This window comes from Eptatretus burgeri, chromosome 1 (assembly GCF_056783735.1).
Source record: "Eptatretus burgeri isolate ZD-2024b chromosome 1, Ebu_testis_v1, whole genome shotgun sequence".
NCBI classification, from domain to species: Eukaryota; Metazoa; Chordata; class Myxini; order Myxiniformes; family Myxinidae; genus Eptatretus; species Eptatretus burgeri.
Window position 1 is genome coordinate 37,759,981 of NC_140961.1, and position 21,488 is coordinate 37,781,468.

Sequence of the window (21,488 nt, forward strand, 5' to 3'; positions counted from 1 at the left end):
TGGAGTCATCTTTATCGGCCTCCGTACGCTTTTCGTTCAGCGTGGGCGTCATGCTGGCTGTGTTTCCTGGGTTGTGAAAAACACCATTCATGCAGCCTCTTAAGAGGTATTTATTCGCATGCCTTTTAAATGCAACCGGCAAACCTCCCCAGACCATCGGAAGCTTGAGTCGAAACCCCGCACTGCCAAGCACACATGACTCGCCGCACACGCCGGTTTAGGGCTCGCCCGGGAACGAGGATCTCTGTGCTGCAGCTCCCTCACCGCGGCGCCGCACGCGCTGATTTACCTCAGGAATAATCAGACGAAAAGAAGAGTGGGGACGAAATGAAGGAGAAAATGATTTCAGCAACACTAGCTATTGGATCGTCGCAACGCACTCTCTTGTTGTCCCGCTAAACCAAAGGAAAGGGACTATCTACATGTATAATAATGGAATAACTGTCTTGGGACACCTATCTGTTGTATGCATGTGGTTCCGAGAACCGCAACAATATGTATGTATGTATGTATGTATGTATGTATGTATGTATGTATATATATATATCTATATATATATATATATATATATATATATATATATATATATACATATATATATATATATATATATATATATATATATATATATATATATATATATATACATATTGTTGCGGATTCGCGCCCGCCGGCGTGCGAGCGGCCACGTAACTCGAATCGCGGCACGTCGCCCACCGGACGGACAATCCCGTCATGACCCTCTCGGACTAATGCCGGGAACTAGTCATGGGTGGGCCTTTCGGCCTCACCACGATCGTGCCAATCAGCCCCCCGCGTGGGATAGGGTTGCTCGCCAAATTCGACCTACCTAAGTACCCACACGGAGGGTAGACCGGGCGATCGCACCTCGCCGCAGGTCGACTTCGGACACGGGCCACTTTAAGCGACCCGTTCCGTACTATCGGGATAACCGAGCGGTGTTATCGTCGGCCTCGACGGTTCCGATTAATTCTCGGGCGTATTTAGCCCACTACCAACCCTTTACGTGAAGTAAGATGGAGATTCAATGAAAGAAAAGACGAAGCGAAACGGGAAAAACAGTTCAACATAAAGCACATTTATTTCGTGATGGCACACGGATAGCACACATATACAATTATACACCAAAAGCAAATGTAAAAGAAGAAGAAACACACAATAATGCACAAAAAGCAAATGTAAAAGCAAAACACAATGCAGATCTACCACCGACTACCGAGCACATGGCAACACTTATACAGTTTTACTTCACAGACGGCGCCGACAACACATATACTCAAAGCAAAAGAAAAAGGGACCACCCTCAACGATGAGGGGGCAGACGGGCCTGGGGCCGAGACCGTGTCGAGCCTACCCGTCTGGTGATGAGCCGCAAAATGGCGGTGGCCCCCCGACTCCGCGGGCCTCGCTGGCACTGCCTGGTATGGGGTGGGAACGGGGCCCCCTTCTCGCACTATCTCAGCGCGGGGGGAAACAGGAGGGGGTTGTTGATGCTCGAGGGAAGGAGGATATCTCGCTGGCTCGAGTCCCGCGACGAGCGTCTCCACCGCGACCTCGGTCGCGTTATCGGCCTCCCCTCTCCGCAGCTCCCTGACTCTGACACGAGCGCCCCCTTGACTGCCTTCGCCGCCGCCACCTCTCCAACTCTCCCACTCTCCACAGCTCCGTCCAACTGCTTTCTCCGAATCTTCTCTTGACTGACTCTTCCCAACTCAACTGCCTTTTTGGCGAGTGAACGTGGCCCTTTATAGCCCCCGTGGCTTCGCTCCTTCACCTTCGACCCTTTACCTCTGGCTGGCTCCCCATTGGACAGAGGAAAATTGGGCGTGAATGCTTTTTGATCCGCGAATCTGCATATAGCGATCATACTCCGACGCACCTGGAGGCGGGGCCAAATCGCCCCATGCTCACTGATAGGACGGAACAGAAGTGGGCGTGAATAGTTTTTGATCCGATTGCTTCGGAAAGGCTGGTGTTTTCGCACCCGCTGCTCGGTGCGCGCCCTGCACGAGTCCAGGATCGGCGCCCACAAGCGGCGCGGGAATGGCGGTGATGCGATGGTTGCGAGAGCGAGATGTGACGGCAAGGGTCGTGGCTGTTGTTGTGAAGCGGCGTTGCGGTTGGTGGTTGTTGTGTGATGGCTGTTGAGACGTGGTTGGTGGTGGTTGTGGTGGTAATAATGGCGGCTGGTCCAAAATAAAGATAGTAAAAGAAAAACGGCTATCTAGAAGGGTCGCAGCCCGAATGAATGACATTTATTCCCTCTAAACAACAGGTTTGGGCCTAACTACACATATACTTGCAGAGATATCTCACCTACGGGACCTGAATGGTGGTTTGCGAATTTCGTCAACCACAACAATATATACATATATATATATATCTATATATATATATATATATATATATATATATATATATATATATATATATATATATATATACATATATATATATATATATATATATATATATATATACATATATATATATATATATATATATATATATATATATATATATATATATACACATATACCCAGTACAGAGCTGTTACTATTAGATTAATACCAATAACCGAACAAGAAGCAACCATTATGACGACCGTAGACATTATGACAACTTTATGCTCTAAATGGTGAGGATTACCGTGCTGCCATTTTTTATTTGTCCAACTGCTGGTGATCATGCATTAAATTCGAGGGTTATGGTGATGGTGGCCCCCATACTCTCGCCTGTGTTTTGGGGCATTCACAACACTTATTAAATGTTCCCATGGCTAAGAATCAATCCTCTGGAGGTCGCCTCTCCATCGCAGATAATGATAACTACTTTCACCACTGAAGGTGGATGGAGGTTATGTTTTCACCCCTGCCTGTTTGTCTGCTTGTCTGCCTGTGAGCACGATATGTCAAAAGGTTATAAACGAATTTGGACAAAACTCGGTGAGCAGGTTGTGTGTGTGACGAGGACAAATTGATTCGATTTTGGTGAAGATTTGGATCTGGACACTCGAATTTTAAGTGACTTTTCACCAATGAGTCTTTGGACCAAAACGATATACAGTGTAGCACGATGTCTCAAAAAGTTATGAATGGATTCAGAGGGAATTTACTGGACAGGTTGGGTGTGTGACAAGAACAAATTTATTCGGTTTTGGTGTAGATCTGGATCTGGATTCGAGAATTTAACATTTTTTAAAACTGATTCTTCACCATTGAGAGATTAGGGCCAAAGACTATATTTGGCATGATATTTCAAAAAGTTGTGGATAGATTATGACAAAACTTGGTAGATGAGTTGGTTCGGTGACAAGAACAAGCTGATTCAATTTTGGTTCAGGTTTGAATCCATATCAGACCTATCAGTAGGATAGAAAACGTCAACTGTTCAGCTTAACGGAGGTATGCGCTCTACTGAGTGCCATTCTAGTTTTGATTGAGCTGCCACGGGGATCGAACCCACACCAATGAGGCGAACTTCAGGGTGGATATATGGAATTGTTCATAACAGTTATTGCTTTCACTTCAACCAGTATTCATATTTGTCGATTGTATGTAAGTAACATGTTGTCCAAAGTCATATGCAAAATTCTTCCATGAGCATCGATACCTAAATAGAATTACATTTGAAAATGACCCTTGTGCATTAAAAAAAAATGCTATTATTTTATAACAAGGCATTCATTATCGTTGATGATAATCATGATTCTGGCATGGTTACATATCAATTTCATAGCTGTTGTCATTGATTATGATGACAATGCATGCTAAAACTTACATCATTTAGAAATCTTTGCATGTAGTCCACATTGTCCATGCTTTGGACAAGCTTGTTCAGCATGTCTATCTGAAAAATGTGAAAAAAAATTGATCACATTGTTACTTCACTACAAAAGTGTACTTGCCATAGTTAAACTTACCAGACTTTTGGCTTCTGTGATATATGATCAGTGTCGAGTACATTGCTCCGAGTGAGTCCCTAACAGAGGTATGAGCCAAGTAAAAGAGGGTGATTGTTTTTGTACTGCTACTAAGGAGATCCGTCAGACATGCACGGTACACGACTCACCTCGGTGTAAAATCCATTGCTGCAAAGCCACGAGACAAATCGGTTAACTTCCCTGGTGTGGCACTCATTGTCACGGGAATATGTAACAAACACCTTGCCTGTAAGAGTTCAAGAAAACAGTTTCAGTCTGTAACCTGTTCAAATATACAAAAAGGTACAGGAAGGAAAGAATGGCAGGGATTGAAGAAAATTCGAATGTGGCATACAAAGTGGTAATTTGGCCACACCATTTTCAGGGCTACTAAGAATTATAGGGTGGGGACAGTGTTGGCAGACAAATAATAAGGGTTACAACATAAATGAGAATGTGAATGAGTTAATGAGTGCATGGGAAAGGATCTAAATTGTAGAAACGCGTGTATGTGCATCATATGATGTATAACAACATTATTAGGTGTAATGGATTTAAGAAAATGCATCTCCATGTATCCAATGCATATCTGACTTGGAATTTATCAATAACTAGCAGGGGTACCCAGCGTTGCCCAGTCTAAAAAAAATTTGTAGGGGCAAAAACACTTCCCTATATCCACTAAGGAATGGAGTCAGGGATCGTTTAATATTATCTTTCACATAGCTACAATGGCTTCGGCACTATAGCGTGATTTAAAAATAATCTGACACAGTTGATGTCCAACTCGCAATCACGTGAGATTTGCGGAAACCCTGTGGAATTGCAACTGTCAAGTGACGATGAGACTCAAAACCAAGACATCTCAAAATCAACTTTGCACCTCGACCTGGAGAAATGTACTGCACAGGGTGATGAAAAAGTCCCCTTACCCCCTGCGTCATAATCTATCCTGGTACGTTTTGTATGTATATGCTTATGTTAATGTTAATATTTTGGTTTTTATGACTAAAATTTTTGTGTATTCATAGTTTACATTTATACCTCGTGTGTGTTCATTATATTAATTTATCAGGTTATGCGGGGGAGGTAACGGGACTTTGTAAACACCCTGTAGATTATTGGCTGAGGCATTGTAAAAGTGTTACCTTAGAAGTGGAATTCAATGTTATTCATCGAAAGGATGCTGGTGAATGTACCGTTTATGGTTCTGGGTTAATTTTGCCCCTAATCTATAAATATGGTGCCGTTTAGGAAGAAGAAGAGGTACCCACAACTTTGACTACTTCCAGAAGAGGTTCATTTGTATATAAATGTCTCATGATTGTTTTGCATTAATTTATACAGATGTGTATTGGAATACAACATTAATCAAAAAGGCTTCGTCACTACAGAATGATTAACAATCCCCCCCCCCAAAAAACCCCAACTTGTTTTAAAAAAAAAATTCAAAACATTTTTTTGCCTAAAACACCCCCAGGCACTCACTGATGAACCTCTGAAAATTTGAGATCTGTTCAGCCATCTCAGGGAAAAATGGTGACATGCAGACATACACAAAGATAGCCAGACAGACAAAAAATGGCTCTATTATAGTGTTGATTCCCCTCTGCTGGATACTTGTACTTCATCAATATCCCCCCAGTTGTAGCAGGTCCTGGGGAGCAGTGGAGTGACTGATGCAGTCATCCCATGATGCCCATAAACAAGCAGGGGATGTCTAATTCGCTACAATATCAAAACAACACTGAATCTTTCTGAAAGATGATGGTATATAGCTATAGCGAAGTCCACAGGCTATGCTATTCAAGGAAACGGACAGTTAAATTTCAGCTTCTCTCCAATATTCCCACCTCAGTCGTAAAAATTCAAATAACGAGGACTCGAGAAGGCAAAGCTCCCTTTTCACTCACGCTGTTGATCGGTGAGGGCGACGCTGTTACCTTGAGGAACAAACTCTGTTCCTATCATTTTATGTTGTCTTGTCCTGCAAAAGTTCAAAAATACTGTCAGCCAAACTTAAGATGGAGAATATAGACCTTGATGATCTGTATTAGAGTGTTAAGGAACTTATTAAGGAACCCTGTGGTTCAAATAATGAAAGTTATGTTTCAGCAATTGTGGGTCGTTGGTTACATAGTGAGTGTTACTTCACCATCAGATGATATCACCACCAGGGACACCATCTGATAATGTTATCATACAAGCCCCACCAAGTAACAAATCCCATTTTAGTAGTTGGGAAGGAATTGTCGCCCAATACCATGCAGAGGTGCTCCACAATACAAGTGCTGGTAAGATGAGCACAGGAAGTAGCTTACTGAGGATGCAGTTTCCATGAAAGCTGATTATGTGGTTGCCTCCTGCAACAATCTGATGATTCATCTCGCCGTTGATCAAACTGAGGTATTCCTGTGAAACAACAGAATCAGTTACAAGTAACCCCCCCCCCCTCCCCTCCCAAAACCTTCCTCAATCACTACTGTGCACTCACTCGTAATGTGCCTAAGTTCATGTAATCTCATGACCTGAATTCAGTGAAGAATATTTATCCTTGGAAGCTGTTTCATCAAGCATACGTATGACAAGGGTAGTTCAAAATTGACTTTTACCATCGTTTACAACCAAGCTCGTTTATTCGTTTATTATAACCTTGCCGTGTGATAATCGCCGCACTGTGCAGCTAATTGTCCAAATTTTAAAAAGCTCCTTATTTTTGACTTCTTGTAAGCATACATTTCTTAATTATTCACTGTTCTACCCTCTTTGTTATCTCACTTGTCGCCATCTTGATTTTCAGCACGTGCATCAAAGTGGGCGACATGATCATGGGCATTGGTTTGGCCTAAGTCACATTTGGCACGGCGGCCGTAGGGTCGACAAAATCTACGGCCACTAGCAATTATAGGGCGGCCGCAGTATTTCCACGGTCACACAATGTAGCAGTCACATATGTTTTTATTTTTCGGGGAGCCGCACAGCGTGTTTATAAATTGTGGAGACTGAAAACGTGGGTGTGCCGTACGGTCTTTGATTTGATGTCGCACGGTGACCTTAGGGCGTTCCTGCGGCGGCCATAGAATTTTCAAGGCAGACCCAAGGTGCCCGCAAGGCAACCGCAGGGCGACCGCAGGGGGGGCCCTAAGGCGAACGTGCGGCCAGACGGACGGTAACGAGTGGGTTTTTTTCATTTTTTTTTAATTTTTTACCAGTTCTTTTGTTTCGGCTTGTCGAATTGCTACGGCGAACGTAGAAATGAAAAAAGTTATAACTCCGCGCTATAATTCCAGGGCGACCCTACGGCCTGTAAAATATAGCCAAACGGCGTAGGGCCACCCTGAGGCCACCTCAGAAACTCTGCGGCCGCCGCACGTTTGTCAATTCAGAGGGCGTACGGCCGCCGTATCCTCGCCGTAGAGCAAATGTGACTTAGGCCTTAACAGCACTATCGAAACGAATTTCCTAAAAAATTATTGACAAACATTACCTTTTAATAAACAAAAGTACAGATTAAGTTTGAAGCACCCCTTGCACTCAAGTTGCTCTTTCCGCATTAACGTACCACAAGAAACACGATCCAATTGTGGTGCTGGCTGTTGACAACAATGATGTTGATATGCATTGTAAGGGTGGTCACCACCATTAGAAAGCAAAGATCTTGGAGGTTCGAGGAGTCTTAGGTCACTTCTTTGTTGAAATGATGGAGCGGCTTGCATAGAAGTTAAAGTGGGTCTTTCCGCAGGAATAATGACTTGGCTGTAAATATTTTCACTTCTTGGATCACGTGAGGGGGTGGAATGATGGTAGTGTGTTTGTAGCGGTGATCCCCTCACAAAGTGGGAACAAGTTGGCCGTTGAACCTGAGGGTTGACGCTGAAAGCAGGAGAAACGCATCTGTTCCCTCTTCCACCAATGGGTAACAACTGAGGATTGCACTCCACGGGTACCACATTTACATGTGCTTCTCCATGGTAAGGTAGTCGGTGTGGGTCAGCATGGGGCATCGCAGGCTCTGTTTTTGCAAGTAAAAGACAAATCGATCAAGCATATAGTGTTGGTACATGATGCTGAGCAGGAACTAGAGTGATTAATATTACAGAAAGACAGGACGATATTCGTAGTTGTACATGGGAGAGCAAATTAAATAGGTAGACCTTAATCTGAGGAGTTGAAAGATAGCTACAGGGTAATCGTCGTCATTCATATTCAGCACAATGCTGCGGGGTGGCATCAATGGCTGAGGGAGTGGCTGTGCCTCTGATACATTGCCCTCTGCTGGTTAGGGTAGGAATTTGGAATTTGTTCATGGTGCTGGCGATAGGTCACCGACTCTTCACGGAGGACACCATGGGATCTTTAACGTCCACCAACGAATGCTGGCAGATGGGATTTAACGTCCATCTGAGGGACAGCAGGCAGTATTGATGAATCACCTTGCCTGTGAAACATTAGGCTGAGAGTTTTATTGCTGGGTCAGGATTCAAACACAGGCTAGACAGCTTAGAGACGAGTGTGCGTACTTCGACTAAGCCATCCTGTCAGCCCAGTATAGGGGAATTGCATTCTTCCAAGAAAATGAATTCAAAGAAAGTAGTTGTGAGCAAAGTAATAGATGTTAACCTGTGTTTGGAAAAATGGTGTTCGCAGCAAAGTTTTACCATTATCAAGTCATTGGAAACATTGCAGGGATGAAGGTTGTGCTTTCAGAAAGATGGGCAGAGTCCAAATAGGAAGGGTACAGGACTGTTTGCTGAAGGAATTGAGGAAATAAGGGCTATTTTTTCGGCTAGGGACAGAACATAGGCTACAAAGGAAGGAACCAACCAAATTTAATAAAATTGGTCGGAGCAGGCCAGAAAGAAAAATGACAAGAAAACAGGAATTAACTCGAAGGGCACTCGGTCGAGCGCATACCTCCGCCACGCAATGCCTGATCCACGAGAATACATCAGGCCCAATACATTTTTGAAATACCATGCTATACAGTACAATATCGTTTTTGGCCGTATCTCTCAATGGTGAAGAATCACTGAAAAAATGATTGGATCCAGATCCAGATTCAGATCTTCACCAAAATTGAATCAATTCTTCCTTGTCACACACCCAACATGGAGCATGTCTACGAAGTTTCGTCCGAATCCGTCCGCAACAATTTGAGATGTCATGCTATATACAGTATAAATATATCGTTTTTGGCCCTATCTCTCAGTTGTGAGATATCATTTGGCCTCAGTTGGCCTCCATCTCTCAGTGGTGAAGAATCACTTAAAAAATTCTAGTAGCCGAATCCGGATCTGGATCTTCACCAAAATCTAAACAATTTGTTCTTGTCACACACCCAATCTGCCCACCAAGTGTCATCCAAATCCATCCACAACTTTTTGAGATATCCTGCACACAAACAGACAGGCAAGCCGGTAGGCGGTGATGGGTCGCCGAGCATGGAAACTATAAGATATAGAGCAAAATGGATGTCATATAGCGGATGGGGAATCACCTTAAGGTTATGCATATCAAATCTCATCCAGTTCCATCTACTGATAACTACTACATCTACTACAATGTAGTACTACAATGTAGATAACGACTACAACTACATCTACTAATCCATTTGAATGAAAAGTACCGAAAATGCGGTTTGAAATCGGAAATCCCCAAAGTTCGAGGGGGTGCTGTGGGTGAACAAAGATCTAAATCGAAAATTCGGCTCGATCGTTTGTGCACAATGTATTCCAGACGATTAGTGTGAATTTTCATGACCATCCGACCATAACCCGAGAAGGAGTAGCATTTGGCGCGAAGGCACCTCCAGCTCTCGCATATTATCGATTTTTTGCACTAATTGACCTTTGACCTCTGACCTAAGCGAAATCGGTCAATATGTCCTGAGGCAAAGTTGTAGTACTCATTGAGTACCATGAACCTGCAAAGTTTCATTCTTATCGATGCACTCACCTGGTCGCGAGGGGCCTTCAATTTTCGCCAATTTTCGCGCAAACCCTAATTGTAGGGGGTGCTGCGGGTAAAGTATTCCATGCATCACAAAAACCGGAATATATTTGATAGAGCATCACCTGTAGATCATTCGTGCCAAATTTCATAACCCTACGTGGGATAATGGCTTTCGGAATTGATTTCGCGTGAACGGTACTGATTTTGAAGGTTTTTCGGTTGTTGCGAGGGAACCAAAGCATCCCTAGCAACCATCACAATTTCCAAAGCACTAGGTCATAAGATGTACCTATCACCCGAGTTTGGTCAAAATCGGCCCTCGTTTACTACCAATTATGCTGATGACAAACGAACAAACATCCAAACAAACAGACAGAATTACTGACAATAAGGGTCACCTATTTCGGCGACCCAACAGACATTGGTGAAAACATGACCTCCTTCCACCTTTGGTAGCAGAAGTAATAATGATGGAACAAACAATAAACCATTACCTACTGTCAAACATATGCGATACAGAACAATGAACAATAGAGATGCCTTAAATAACTATCTCCTTAAGGGCCCTCAGACACACCACAGGAGATAGACCAGCGAGGTTACAGGACAGAAATACCGCAAGCATGGTCCGGCAGGACACGGCTAGCACAGATGCAAGGTGGCAAAAAGGCAGTCGGAGCAGAGTGGCCATTGCAGGTAGGAGCCCAACATGAGGTGCGAGAGGGGAGGGGTGACTGGGTGGGGATGTTGAGCTACGCGGCAGCTCGAGCAAACTTCATACCTTTTTCAGAAATCAGTTCCAGCAACTGCAGCGTCACCTCGCCGCTGCACACAACTTTATCATCTAGGCCACATACATCATGGATGACGAGCCGTGCCCCTACCCTCTCACTCACCATTGACCTGAAGGCCTGTTTGATGGGTGAAGGATCACCCATCTCCTTGTCACCAGTGCGGTCCCTTCCTCTATGGTCTTGAGCTATTCGCAGTCTTGCTTTCCCACCAAGATAGTGCCTCAAGGCCTACCGAAGCTCTTTAAAAGGACAAATAATACAGATTACAGAGGGTAGAACAGTAAATAAAAGGTTCAGAGGGATGGTGGTTTTTCGACACAGACACTGGAATAGGTGGATATTATCCAACTATTACATAAGCGACGCATTTCTAATATCACAATTAATTACGTCATGCTGAAATTTTTCTGTAAGGCTCACTTGGCTGCACCTGGATGGGTTTGAGGGTAGTGGGGGTAGCGGCTGAATTCCGAATCCTATCCAGGCTCCTCCTGATGATTCTATCTTTGGTCTTTGCTTCTTCAGGTTCCTTTTTGGTCTTCCGTTTCATGACGCTTTTACATTTCTAAGGATATAACTGCACTATCCGAAGCATTAGTAAGCCATTTCCACAACAATATCGCCCCTTACTTTTTCGCTGCAACAGACAAAAAAATTAACTAACCCTGAGTATTATTAGACAAAAACATACAAAATCGACCAACAACAAAAACTACTGCAGTTAAATAAAAAGTGGCACATCATTTTGGACCAACACAGACACGCACACACACGAATGACATAGCATGACGAGCACGCTTTGAGTCAGCGCTACACTTCATACGAGAGGCTGGTTTCTTTCTTTGTAATTAATATAATTATGCTCATTCTGCACTATTTTCCTTTATAAATCACACATTTTGCATTACAGTGCCTTACAATCCACAGCAGAGTTTTTTTTTTATGGTGGAGAGTGCGGTTTACAACAGAGTTTTACAACAGTTTCTCAGTTGCGCATGCGTAAACGGTGTTCAAGAGCTTGTGGTTGTATTGTTTTTATTTTATACAATTTTTTTTGATAGTGCAGGTGCAATATCCAAGAGACAATGTCACTTCCTCCCATTAGAATCATTGTGATCGCTTCAGCCATTATTGTGCTCTGCTGTCTGCCAAAATTGAGAGACAGAAGAAGTACAATTCGGCGATTTTGCGATCTCCGATCTCCTTATTTGGTACTTGAGCAATGCATTCTGAATTTGATGGGGTGGTCATTTCCCCCCTCCCCCCACCCCACCCTGCCATCCCTACATGCAGAGTACTACCGTACTCTATGATATAGATTATCCGAGAGGTGAGGAAGGGCTGTTAGATGGGTTTTGGGTGGGATGGGAAGAAAAAATGAGGCAACTTGGAGAGCTACGAGAAGACAAAGCTCCAGGACCAGATGCATTCGCTTAAGTTAAGTGGGGTAGCAGAGCAGACAGGTGAGATGTTCAATTGATTTTTTTTTTTTTTTTTTTTTGTATACCTTGGTCGAGGCTCGTATGAGAGCTAACACACAACTCACAGCAAGGAGGCATGAGACAAGAGGGGTGGGAGTGGAAGGGACAAAACATTGGGGAACAGACACAGGTGAACTGTGGAAGGGAGAGGGATGGGGATGGGACGGGGAACATGGCGAGGAGAAGATGGACATTACAGGGACTTTCAGGAAGGAAAACAGGAGAATTGAAGGAAGTGGGCATTGGTGGATTATCGGGGGTAGAAAAGATCGAGGATTTGGATGGGGGAAGATAAGAGGTGGTGGTGAACAGCTGTTTTGAAAGCCTGGAGGGAAGAATGGGAAAGAATAGAGTGAGGAAGTTTATTCCAAAGGCGGGAAAAAAGAGGAATGAAAGAGTGAAGATGAGCAGTGATTCGTGATTTTGGTAGTTTTACCAGAAGGGGGTTGTTGGCGGACCTTGAGCGCCCTGTGGAAATGTGGTTGGGACAAATCGCAGAGAGAGCAGGGGGCAAGGCTGGAGAGGAGTCGGTAGAAGACAGAAAGACCACCGACCAACCTGCGGTGATTGAGTGAGAGGCCCAAAGACTCAGCTTCATTGCGGGAGATGCCAATGATCTTAAAGCCCTGGTTTCGACAGCGTGAAGTCGAGAAAGGTGGGAGGCAGGAGCACCAGCCCAGAGGGGAGAGCAGTACTCCATCAGGCTACGGACAAAAGCTTTGTAAGTAGTCAGGAGCTCAAGAGGGTCGAGGAAGGACTTTGCACGACGGAGGATTCCCAGTCGGCGACTGGCTTTTGAGGCAAGGTTGGAAATGTGACTTTCCCAGGAAAGGTCATGGCAGATAGTGAGACCCAGAAGCTTGAAAGACTTCTTCCAGTGGATTGTTGAGAAAGTGGATGGGGGGGTTTTGTAAACGGTCCTTTCGAAGAGACATAGTGAGAGTGTGAGATTTGTGTGGATTGAAAGACATGTTCCACGTGTTGGACCAGTTTGTGATTTTATCCAGATCTGCAGTGAGCGAAGAAGCTGCTGCTTGCCGGTCTGAGGGATGACAGATGGTACGGCAGAGGGTGGAGTCATCGGCAAAGAGAAATAGAGGATTTTCCAGAGAGTCCGAGAGATCATTGATGAAAACCAGAAAAAGAACAGGGCCCAGAACGCTACCTTGAGGAACTCCAGCCTGCACAGGAAGAGGGGATGAAAGAACTCCATTTAGGGCCACACGTTGACTGCGACAGGAGAGGAAGTCTGCGAGCCATGAGTGGAGATGGCCTTGAATACCATGGGAAGAGAGTTTGGTGAGTAGGGCAGGGTGCCAGACTGTGTCAAAAGCACGTGATATGTCCAGGGATACGGCTCGGATTTCCTGTCTGGCATTGAGGACCTCCATCCATTGATGGGAGAGCAGTAGCAGCATATCCAGGGTAGAGTGACCTGGTCTGAAACCAAATTGATGATTGGAAATCAAGCCATTGGAGAAGAGGAAGGATTTCATGTCTGAAGCAATGATGGATTCCATAACCTTGCTGATGATTGGGAGAAGGCTGATTGGTCTATAGTTACAGGGATCTGTTTTTGCACCTTTTTTATGCAGGGCAGTGATGTTAGCAGATTTCCAAGCAGATGGCAGATGACCTTGGGAAAATGAGAGGGTGAATAGAACAGAGAGAGGGTGAGCAAGAGCAGAAGAGCAGGCTTTGAGGACACGTGGGCTGATGCCGTCTGGACCGGTTGCAGAATCTGACTCGAGGTTTGAAAGCAAGCTCTCCACCTTGTCAGGAGAAAAGGATACAGAGTCCAGGGACAGTTGGGTGCGACTGGGTAAAGTGGGTAGAGATAGTGATGGGTTTGGGACACAAGATTTAGCTGCAAACACCGAGTTTAGACATTCAGCTTTATCACGTGTGGAATCAGCAGTGCGGCCATTTGAGGTAAGGGGAGGGGATGGAGGGGGAACATACACCAGAAACAGATTTGATTAAACGCCACCAGGATTTTGAGGAGGGAGAGAGGTCTGAGAGTTCAGACTTGAGATGAGAAAGATGTTGTTTTCTGGCTCTCCTGAGGGTAGATACACACTTGTTCCGAGCTTTGTGGAAAGAACTGAGATTGCCCTCAGTTGGGTTTGCTTTCCATGAGGCAAAGGCAAGTTGTTTCAGGACAACTGCCTCGCCACAAGCTTCAGTAAACCAAGGGCGGGAGGAAGGGTAAGACAACTGAACACGAGAGGGGATAAATCTGTGCATGAGGGAGAGCAAGTTTCTTTGAAAGAATTCCCAGGATGAGTTGATGTTTGAGAAAGTAGTGATAGGAGACCAGTCTGTAAGTTTGATGGCTGCTCGGAGACCCTGCCAGTCGGCTCGAGTGAAATTCCAGACTCGACGACGGTGAGGTGGTTCTCTGATAATAGCCAGAGAGATGTCCACTTTAACAAGGATGTGGTCAGAAGAACCAATTGGAGCGAAGGAAGAGCAGCAGATATTGTCAGGGAAATTTGTCAAAATCAGATCCAGAAGAGATGGAGTACCATTGGTTGAGATCCGGGTCGGGAAGTTGACCGATTGAGTCAGTCCCAATGAGTCACAGAAAGCTTTTGCTGACGTCCCATGGCAGGTGAGAGAGGTACCCACACCTAGCCAACTGGCGTGATGACAATTGAAGTCGCCACATAAGAGGAAGAGAGAGTTTGGATGAGAAGATAGAAGATGGTCCATGTTTTCGGAGAGTGAGGTGTAGATGGAGTCATCACTGTTCGGTGGACGGCACAGTACACATATAAACATGAGGTGGGAGTGGAGGGGAAGCCGAAGCCAGAGGTATTCCTGGGGGTGTGGGGGAGTGAGAGCAGTGCAGGGAGAGTGAGGAATAGAGTCTTTGATGAAGAGAGCAACACCTCCACCAGGACGAGGCTCAGGTCTGTCATACCGTAAGAGGGAGTAACCAGGGAGAGATACTTGGGAGTCAGACACGTCTTGGGAGAGGAAAGTTTCTGTTAGGCAGATAATGTCTGGTTTGTCAGTGGCAACCTGCATGGAAAGATCTGAAAGGTTTGAGCGAAGGCCCCGGATATTTGAGGTCCACACATTTAATGAAGAGGTAGGGGAGGAGGCTTTGGGTGCAGGAGGTGGAGGGGGCGGGGAGGGTAGGACGAGGGACGAGGGGGGAGGTAAGGAGGGTTGCTGAAGGAGTGTGGGGTATTGCAGAATAGCGAGGGGAGGGGGCCGAATGAGGAGGAGAAAAGGCTCTGTGGTGCTGGGAGAGAGGGGGGACAAGAGACAAGGAAGATGGCAGTTGAGGGTTTGAGGAGGTGGAGTGAAGAGATGGAGGTGAGAGGGCAGTGGAGGGAGGCAGGTTGGTGGATGAGAGGGGGGCAACTTAGAGAAGGAAGAGTGAGGGGGGATGAAAGGTGGGAGAAAGGTGAGGGGGGAATTTTTGAAAGAGGTGAGAGGGAGGCTTGGAGGGAGAAGAGTGGGATGGTTGCTTTGAGAGTGAGAGTGAGGGGTGAGGGGGGTGAGTTGGCACTGAAGTTGGAAAAAAAGAATGGTTGATGGAAAGCGAGCATCCATGGCAAACTGTGGTTTTTAAAAGTTTTAGGTCAGAGATGCGATTTAACACAATTCTTGATGGATGCAATGAAGGCGAATTCAGAGCATGGAGAGAAGAAGCGCAATGATATCTTCAATAGGTCACTGGAGTCAGTACAGATACCAGATGATTGCATGAGAGTAGCAAATGTTACACCATTTGTTAAGAAGGGTTATATGGAAGCATTTTAGAATTGTGGACCTTTTATTCACTAGAAGAGAACGTTTTGTAGACGTTGAATAGGGATCAGACGATCGAGGATCCGTTTCGATGAATTCAAATGAACTGAAGATAGCCGGCACAGGTTTACTCAACGGAGATATAGTTTCACCAATTTATTGGAATTCCACGATGGAGCTACTGATCAGGTAGATGAAGGAAATGTAGTGGATGTACATTATACCAAGACTTCCAGAAGGCATTTTATAAGGTACCAGGTAAGAGGTTGTTCGTTTAACATTTGGACTTGCAGAGTCCTCGACATAGAAGAGCAAACTGCATCGAAAACTGGCTTAGAGATCGGAAGAAAAGAGATGTTTTCAGTGGCAGGATGTCAGACCGGGAAGTGTAAGTGATGGAGTACTTCAAGGATCAGTATCAGCAATGGAGTACCCTTTGGATCAGTAATTGGATTGATGTTTGAAATTTAAATCAATGATTTGGATGTGTTTGGGGAGGATGGGATAGGGAATCCGATTCAGGAAAGAATATATTCAGGAATGCTTTGTGTGTTGATTGTTTGCTGGTGTGTTTGTTTGTGTGGTCAATGTAGGTTTATTTTGTGGACAAACAGACATTTCTGGTTTAATTGTATTGATTCATGTTCCAATCCTATGTATTTTATAGGCGTACGTACATATTTTACTGACGTACACGTATTTTTATAGTACCTACTTTATAGATTCACTCACATTCTGAATATACATATACTTTATAGATGTAATTGCATTATTAATGGTACTTTCTTTATCGCCATCCTCGCATTCTAATAGTACGTACTTTATCAATGTACTCAAATTCTAATTGTACATACTTATAGATATATTCACATTATAGAGGAACGAAGCCTGGTGTCAGCTTAATGGTTAAGGTGGCTGGCTTAAGATCTTAGGGTCTTGAGTTCAAGCCCCTGTTGGCTGCTGAATTAGCACCAGGTGGGTTTGACTCAGCCAGTGATCCTTCTGAGGTCAGCAAAATGAGTACCAGCTTGCTCGGATGATTGAGCCATTCAAGTATCCTGTGTCAGAGTGGTGACCCATCCAGGATTGTGCCCAATAGCCTCGGAGATTGCTTCGGCAGCACCGATGCTCTGCCCAGATTATGGTCCCAATGTAATGGAATGGAATGGGTTAACTCAGCCTGTCATCCTTCCAAGGTTGGCATGAGTACCAGTGGATTGATAATTAATAGAGGGCACTGCTGCACTCCCAGAAAATGATGCAACCAGCAGCCACAGGCTGCACACGATAGCTCGCACAGGGGTACTCGGTTGAAAAAAGATTACGTGTAATACTGCACACCATCAGGTGGCATTTGTGCCCAATGTTATCACATTATGTGGGGACAGGCAGACAATTAAATGGACTACACTACAATACCCACTGGTGAGGGTAACAGAAGGTGCTTGTAAGGTTTCTTGTCTGTGTTTGTTTGCCTGCTGTCAATTTGTTACAGACATTACCATGGACAATGAGCCAAAAGAGTCAGTGTGCAGTGGTCACATGCATTTGCTTTATTACCTCCACCACCAAGGGTGAAGGAGATTATGTTTTCATCCCTTTCTGTCTGTGTGCAGGATATCTCAAAAATTTGTGGACGGATTCGGATGAAACTTGGTGGACAGGTTGAGGGTGTGACAAGGACAAATCGACTCGATTTTGGTGAAGATCCGCATCCTGATCTGGATACGAGAATTATTTAATTTTGAAAGTGATTCTTCACCATTGAGAGATAGCGCCCAAAACGATATAGTACTGTATATCATGATATTTCAAAAATGTATTGGGCCCGATATGTTCTCGTGGATCAGGCATTATATGGTGGAGGTTTGCCCTCTACCGAGTGCCCTTCTAGTTTTATCAGTGGCAGCCTCAAAACCAGAAAAAATGGTCGATTCAAAAGATTGAGTAAAGATCAGACCTTATCCTTCCCTCCAAGCATGAAAATAATTGTGTTACCTTTCAAAATTAACAAAATCTTAACTGGCAAAGAAAGAATAAAAATGAAAAGTATACTTCAAGTTAAAATATGGAGAGAAAGTTAAAATGCCAAATGAGGAGGATAAGAAAGATAAATCCATTTCACAGCTCATGCATATCATCAGCATGATGAATGCTTTCAGCACTCACGTGGAATGATGAATTGAAATGGCACAAACCTATGCGAAAAATATGACCGCTGGATCTGGAGCTTATCTGGGCCCTGGACTAATGTTGTAACTCAAATTTGGAAGCATTCTGACTGGTAGGTCTGGAGAGGAAGATTTTTGAAGGTATTTACATGATTTTCCAAATAATTTACTAAGTCCGCCATGTGGTCACATTTCCGGTCATGTGATCGGCATGACCTCCGCAATTTAACATCAGGACCCTGTCCTAATGCTGTAACCCAAATTTGGTAGCATTCTTACTGGTGTGTCTGGAAAATAAGATTTTTTTCAAGGAATTTCGGCGATTTTTTCCCAAAAGTTCACCAAGTCGGCCATTTTGACACACTTCCTGTCAAGTGTTCGGCATGACCTCCACAATTTAACATCCCCACCCTGGCTTAATGTCGTAACCAAAATTTGCTTGCATTCTGACTGGTGTGTGTTGAAAAGAAGATTTTTTTTTCAAGGAATTTCGGCGATTTTACCAAAAGTTCACCAAGTCGGCCATTTTGACACACTTCCCGTCAACTGTTCGGCATGACCTCCACAATTGAACATCCCCACCCTGACCTAATGTTGTAACCCAAATTTGGTAGTATTCTGACTGGTGTTTCAGGAAAAGAAGGTTTTTTTTCAAGGAATTTAGGCGATTTTCCCAAAAGTTCACCAAGCCGGCCATTTTGACACACTTCCGGTCAAGTGTTCGGCATGACCTCCACAATTTAACATCCCCACCCTGGCTTAATGTCGTAACCAAAATTTGCTTGCATTCTGACTGGTGTGTCTGGAAAATAAGATTTTTTTTTCAAGGAATTTAGGCGATTTTACCAAAAGTTCACCAAGTCGGCCATTTTGACACACTTCCTGTCAAGTGTTCGGCATGACCTCCACAATTGAACATCCCCACCCTGACTCAATGTCGTAACCCAAATCTGGTCGCATTCTGACTGGTGTGTGTTGAAAAGAAGATTTTTTTCAAGGAATTTTGGCGATTTTCCCAAAAGTTCACCAAGTCGGCCATTTTGACACACTTCCCGTGAAGTGTTCGGCATGACCTCCACAATTGAACATCCCCACCCTGACCTAATGTTGTAACCCAAATCTGGTCGCATTCTGACTGGTGTGTGTTGAAAAGAAGATTTTTTTCAAGGAATTTTGGTGATTTTCCCAAAAGTTCACCAAGTCGGCCATTTTGACACACTTCCCGTCAAGTGTTTGGCATGACCTCCACAATTGAACATCCCCACCCTGACCTAATGTTGTAACCCAAATTTTGTAGTATTCTGACTGGTGTTTCAGGAAAAGAAGGTTTTTTTTCAAGGAATTTCGGCGATTTTCCCAAAAGTTCACCAAGCCGGCCATTTTGACACACTTCCGGTCAAGTGTTCGGCATGACCTCCACAATTTAACATCACTACCCTGGCCTAATGTTGCAACCCAAATTTGGTAACATTCTGACTGCTGGGTCAGGAGAAGAAAATTTTTGAAGGAATTTACTAAGTCCACCATTTTGACCTAATTGAAGTCATCCACCAGCGGTTTGGCCAGAGAAGTCGAAATAGGAGACAGACGGGCAAAATACTTTATCTGGAATTCTAATTCCAGATAAGTTAAAAATTGCTACAGTATATTTAATTCGCAAAGTGTTGGCTTGTGTGCTTTGCTTTGTTTGACTTCTGTACAGTCCTGAAACACTTGACAGAATGAATTGGAAACTGGTAGTTGTACTCAGGGTGTGCATGGGAAGCCTTTTTTGCGGTAAAAAAAATCATACTCTCAGAAGTTGTAATATTACAGGAACTGAACCAATGGATAGAATGAGTTGAGAACTAGTGGATGTACTCGCAGGGTGAACGGGGAGGTTTTAATCGGGTAAAACAAATTTATAGTCCCGGGTGATCAGAGTTGGGGCGAGGGAGGGGAGGACCAGTGGACCACTGCAGTCTCTCTGTAAATGTGCATCATGTAGCACCACCTGGTGGAAGCCAGTATTACAAGTCATAAAAAAATATGCCATAGACATCATAAAAGTTGGGGAATTAACTAGTCCATGAGGACAGGTTTGTTGCTCGTAAAATAAATATATATTTTTTAATGTTCAATCAAAGTAGAAGTCTCCTCTGCGAGATGAAAAGATAAAGACAAACAACAAAAACCGTACTTACCAAACTTCCAAGGAGATATATTACAACCCCATGGAGACAGTTGCCGGTGATCTCGTACCTTTTGAACCATCATCCTCTCTGGGCTTTGCACATGATAGCTGTGGGGATGCATTGATGAAAAAGCATCTGCAAGCTGATGTATCGGTTCTCTTTTTATCCGAGAAACATGAGCAGTTGAGGGATGGAAGCCACGGCCAACACCTTCACCATCCCACTCCTGACCACTGGATTCATTTATGTCACTGAGATTGGTTGAAGAAGGTCTCATATTGTTGTGAACCGGTGGTGGTGAGCAGATTCGACATTGTGGAGTGCCACTTTCAAATTTGGTGCTCTTACCACACGGTGAGCCAGAACTTAAAATATCTGATGACTCCTGGCTTTGCCTGTGGATCCCAGGATACTGTGGATAAATGTCCGAGTTATCCCAAAAATGTGTGGCCGCTGCTATTGGGAATGAATCACAAGGTAAGGAAGATGGGGTCGAGTCATCACCTTCATCTGACTCGACAGGCCTACGGTCATAGGCTTCACGTCTCCACAAGGTCTCAGCTTGGTCAATGTGGCCTGGCATCATACCACAGCCTTTAATGCTGCACAAAGGAATAAAGAGGGTGCATTGAGAAAAACAGGGAGGAGATATAGTTAGTAGAAGAAAGAATAAACAAAAGGAAAAAAAAGCAAAGATTCATTCCTGTAATAACAAGACTGTATGGTTGGCCAAAATATGTCCCAAGAAAAGTTTTTACATATATTTGGCTGGCACCCAATTCTGCAGCACCCCACCACAATGCTGAGCTAAAATGCAGTCAGACCGGCCTGCACAGCAAGACGTGCAATGCAAAATGCGCAACCGAACCTACAGCCTTTGAAAAAGCCCTTCAGGAAGAAAACCGTTTGTATGAAGTGGTCTCCCTCCCACCACACCCCACCAAACTACAAATCTAACATCTTCTTTAATAAGTCATCAAACATACATTGTGCTTGTAATCATTTTCTTGCATTCATGCAGAGGCAGAGAGGCATAAGGTCAGGATGGGGGAGATGGTTGGGATGTAATTGGAAGGGGTGGTGCGTACGGTCAGCAGCACATGTCTGCTGTGGGTATATGAGACCCTACGATTGAGGGTACAAATGGTCTACATATTCCCTGCTAAAGTTTCCCTCGGTGACCAAAACGTCAGAGCTGTCTTGTCTGT

General features: G+C 44.3%; 1 protein-coding gene and 1 long non-coding RNA gene across 2 annotated transcripts in view; one reads left to right on the forward strand and one right to left on the reverse strand.

Annotated features, from left to right (window-relative positions):
- LOC147034269 (uncharacterized) overlaps positions 1-20,296 on the forward strand; it is a 54,326-nt gene extending 34,030 nt beyond the window's left edge. Inside the window, exon 3 of the long non-coding RNA XR_015057764.1 lies at positions 17,552-20,296. This is a non-coding gene — a long non-coding RNA (uncharacterized LOC147034269). The remainder of the gene's footprint in view (positions 1-17,551) is intronic.
- LOC147034270 (uncharacterized) overlaps positions 1-20,866 on the reverse strand; it is a 38,634-nt gene extending 17,768 nt beyond the window's left edge. The window contains exons 1-6 of the mRNA XM_085879656.1: positions 20,290-20,866; positions 7,506-7,955; positions 6,265-6,355; positions 5,857-5,930; positions 4,093-4,190; positions 3,802-3,870 (exon numbers count right to left, since the gene is read on the reverse strand). Coding sequence (XP_085735782.1) covers positions 3,802-3,870; positions 4,093-4,190; positions 5,857-5,930; positions 6,265-6,355; positions 7,506-7,955; positions 20,290-20,866 — 1,359 coding nt within the window. The remainder of the gene's footprint in view (positions 1-3,801; positions 3,871-4,092; positions 4,191-5,856; positions 5,931-6,264; positions 6,356-7,505; positions 7,956-20,289) is intronic.
- Positions 20,867-21,488: the final 622 nt, after the last annotated feature.